A 3,911-nucleotide genomic window follows, 5' to 3' on the forward strand; every position below is an offset into this window, starting at 1 on the left:
CAGATTTCATATTACAATTATGTCTTATACTCTCTGAATAACTGTATTTAAAATAGCCTAAAAACGATTTCATTAGCTGACAAGAAATTCCTTTTAACTCAATAACTACCAATGTAGGTAAGTGGCTATTCCTATCCCCCTCAAATTCCAAATAACACACTAGAGGTTTTGATTACTTACCTTAGTTAATTGTGCCTTCTCAGGTTCAGTTTTTACAGCCTACATTCAGAAGGAAAAGGAATTTTAAAACCATGGATATAGTATCTAACCATTATTACAGATTTTCTTCAACTAGGGAAGCTCAAAAGAGCTGATTCTGGTCTCATGTTAACTTTGTGGACTAAATTGATTACACTGTGTTTTAAATTAGAGCATGACATCCACATAAGTATAGTAATAGCCTTCTCCCACTAGTGGCACAGTGGGTAAGCACTCGGCCGCTACTCACAGTGTGAACCCACCGGTCACTCTATAGGACAGGTCAGTCTGCTTCCCCAAAGATTTACACCCCCAGAAACCCTAGGGGGCAGTTCTACGCTGTCCTACAGGTTCACTATGAGTTGGGATTTGCTTGCTGGCAATGAGTAAGAATCTTCTCTTACTGTTCACATGGTAACGTGTACTTTATTTCTTGCTACAAGTATCCAAGAGATGTAAAGGTTTATTATGATGAGCACTGCTGCTAACACATCCTTCAAAGCCAAGGGTGCTGTGCTACATGGCCACTGCGGTGATGTCTGTATTAGTGAAGTCCTTGCCCCGGGTCTCAGCTGGCAGTTTGAGACAATGCAATGGTGACAGAATTGAGGGCACAGAAGCCATGAAAATTAATTTTTAGTGCCGGGAAGTGAGCAGGCATGAATAAGCTTACTAGAGAGGCTGAGCTATAGCCAGGGTGTCACAGAAGATGTGAGCCCCCCTAATGAGCGTGTGCTTAAGCAAAGTGAAGTGACCATTAGTAAATAAACATATCCAATACAATGAGCTACGTCACCTGCTTTCTTTGTCTTTTCTTGTTGGGAGAAAGTGGTCCTTCTATCTGTTTATTGATTAGAATAGCCTAATATTAGAGTACAGTCCCGACAAGGTTTACCAGAACTCTCACGGAAGTTTATCTCATAGTCAAATAAATAAAACATACAGGGAGGGCTACAATCTTGATAGCAAGAGTCTTTGAAGTTCGACTCAATGCGTATCCATATAACTCTAAGAAATATATGGCTGCAAAATCTTATGGTGTCAGCAAGTATTTCAGTTAGGGATTATTTTTGTCAGTGAAATGAAATCAATAATATTTCCATTAATAAAACTAATTGCTGTTCCCTTTCATTTCCTGTCTTTGGAAAAGGGCTGCCCAAGCAATATTATGGTCCACCTGGATTTCTAAAGTTGCCTGTTTTCTTATCATCAAACAAGTATTCACATGTCATCTTTAAGAGCTTGCTGAAAAATCTTGTCAACCCTTTCCTAAACAGTTCATGGATTTTTGATGGGGGTGTCACAACTGAGCGCAGCGAGCGAGAGCGCTGGGAATGCGCTCCCAGAGTTGGTTGTGATTCCGACTCTCGTGTGGAATTCCACCGAGCTCCAATGGACTGTCCTCACCCAAAGGCTGTCAGTGCAAAACAGACAAGCCCCAAGTCCTCGCACGCATTCGCAGACAGCAAGTCACCAAACTGGTCACACTTTTTAAACGATTTTCACCAAGAGAAAGTAAGAGTTGGGCCTTAGACTTCGTGCCCCACTTTTCCCTGCTTGAAGACATGAGCACAGACGTCTCCCTTCTCCTCTCGGAAGAGGCCGCAGCCCGGACCACGTGGTGCAGATACTAACACACACGGGAGCATCAACCGGACGGACTCCGTAGCCACTAGCTGTTTGGCCTTGGTTACTACAATGGATGTATTGTTTTGAAAGGAGAGACAAAGTTAATAGTTAAATAAATATTTTAAAGGTAATTTGAAATTTTGGATCCTTTCAAAGGAAATCCTTTGAAATTAATATTATAAATTCATTTTAATCAAATACAGATATCAAACCCCCCCCAAAATTAATACTTCATCTGGAATGGTGTCTAGCAGTATGCACGCATCGCTACGTAAGCAGCCATTTTCACATTCGTGTCGATGATTTGGGAACTGTGGGCCCATCTGCAGAGAAGGCGAATGATTCTTCACCCCACCCCACCCCGCCCCTGCCCTGTAATTACCATTATGGTTTGGACAACTAGAGACCTAATATATGCATCATAGAGATGAGAGAGAGGGGAACAAGAATATTTGCAGAAACAATGACAAAACATTTCCACAACTTAACAAAAGGCACAAATCTGCAAACCGTGCAGGGAAAACCTAAAGGATCTACATCAAGACACGCCCTGGTTAACCTCTCAAACAGTAAAGAGAAAGGGAGACTTCTGAAAGCAACAAGAAAGAAATAATCACACGGAAAGAATCTCCAATGAGATTAAGTGCTGGCCTCTCCTCGGCAGCACTGCGATGATGTACGCAAGGTTCTGAAAGAAAGCAGCTGTGAGCTAAGAATACTACACCCAGCGAAGTAGTCCTTTAAGAATGAGCGTCAGATTCAAGCATGTCCAGGTAAAAAGAAGCATATCCACCAGTCTGGCCCTACCGAAATACTCACAGGGATTCTGCCGAGATGGGAAGGCAATCAGAAGGAATTCAAAGCTACATAAAAAGAAAGAACTCTAATGACAGGAACTGCAGGGCTCTGGTGGTGCAGTGGTTAAAGCACTTGGCGACTAACCAAAAAGTGAGCGGGTTGAACCCACCAGGTGCTTCACGGGAGAAATGTGCGGCAGTTTTCACCCGTGAAAATATATTCCCTTGGAAGCATGCAGGGTAGTCTACTCTGTCTTATGGGGCCACTCTGCATTGAAGTCAGCTTGATAGCAATGTGTTTATGGGCAAGCCTAACAAACAAAAACTGTTTTGTCCTTCATGCTTTTTCACAACAACTATGTAAAAAACAAAGATAAAATCATGTGATCAGGTCAATGCACTATAAAGATGTAATTAGTGAAAACTACAACATAGGGGAAGAGGACTAGTTTCAATATAGAATTCCTTGTATATTACTGCAGTTAAGTGGGTACCAACTTACTGAATTTACTGAACTTACAATATTACTGAAGTTAAGTGGGTACCAACTTACTGAATTTACTGAATTTACAATATTACTGAAGTTAAGTGGGTACCAACTTACTACAAGCTGTTGGATGTAATATTCATAGCAACCGATGAGTAAATACCTGAAAACATCGACGAAAAGAAAGGAACCCAAACCGCCTTCTACAATCAACCAACAACACATCTCAAAACTCACCCACCCTGAGGGAACTCAAACTCAAAGGGACCCTACAGGGCAGAAAAGAACTGCCCCTTTGGGTTTTCAAAGCTTTACAGAGCAGAAATCTGAGGAGAAGCTGGAGGCTTTGAACTGCTGACCTTGGGGTTAGCAGCCAAATGTGTAATCACTATACCATCAGGGCTACTTAAAGCAAACAGTAAAACCAACCAAACTCACTGTCGAGTCAATTCCGACTCACAGTGTCCTTATAGGACAGCGTAGAACTATCCTCGTGGTTTTCTGAGACCATAACCATTTATAGGAGTAGAAGGCTTCCTCATTCTCCTGTGGTGTGGATGGTGTTTCAAACTGCTGACCAACACATGACCCTCTATGCTACCAGTGTTCCTCTCAGCCTGTTTATGTTTAAGCAAGCAGTAGTAAAGGACTAAGAAGGCTTAAGACACACAGGGACACGCACACAACAAATCATGAAATGGCAGTTGCTTCTCGTCAATAATTACAGTCAATAGATTGAATGCTCCAAGAATTATTGCTTAATTACTTCTTAGGTACAAGGCAGTGTTCTAAACTTTACA

At 41.8% G+C, this 3,911-nt stretch overlaps 1 protein-coding gene across 1 annotated transcript in view; it reads right to left on the minus strand.

Annotated features, from left to right (window-relative positions):
• The window catches only part of CAST (calpastatin), a 138,677-nt gene that overhangs the window by 53,746 nt on the left and 81,020 nt on the right, over window positions 1-3,911 (minus strand). The window contains exons 5-6 of the mRNA XM_045285140.1: window positions 995-1,041; window positions 181-219 (exon numbers count right to left, since the gene is read on the minus strand). Coding sequence (XP_045141075.1) covers window positions 181-219; window positions 995-1,041 — 86 coding nt within the window. The remainder of the gene's footprint in view (window positions 1-180; window positions 220-994; window positions 1,042-3,911) is intronic.

Source organism: Echinops telfairi, unplaced genomic scaffold (assembly GCF_000313985.2).
Source record: "Echinops telfairi isolate 266 unplaced genomic scaffold, ASM31398v2 ScPeMD7_7469;HRSCAF=8507_1, whole genome shotgun sequence".
Taxonomy (NCBI): Eukaryota; Metazoa; Chordata; class Mammalia; order Afrosoricida; family Tenrecidae; genus Echinops; species Echinops telfairi.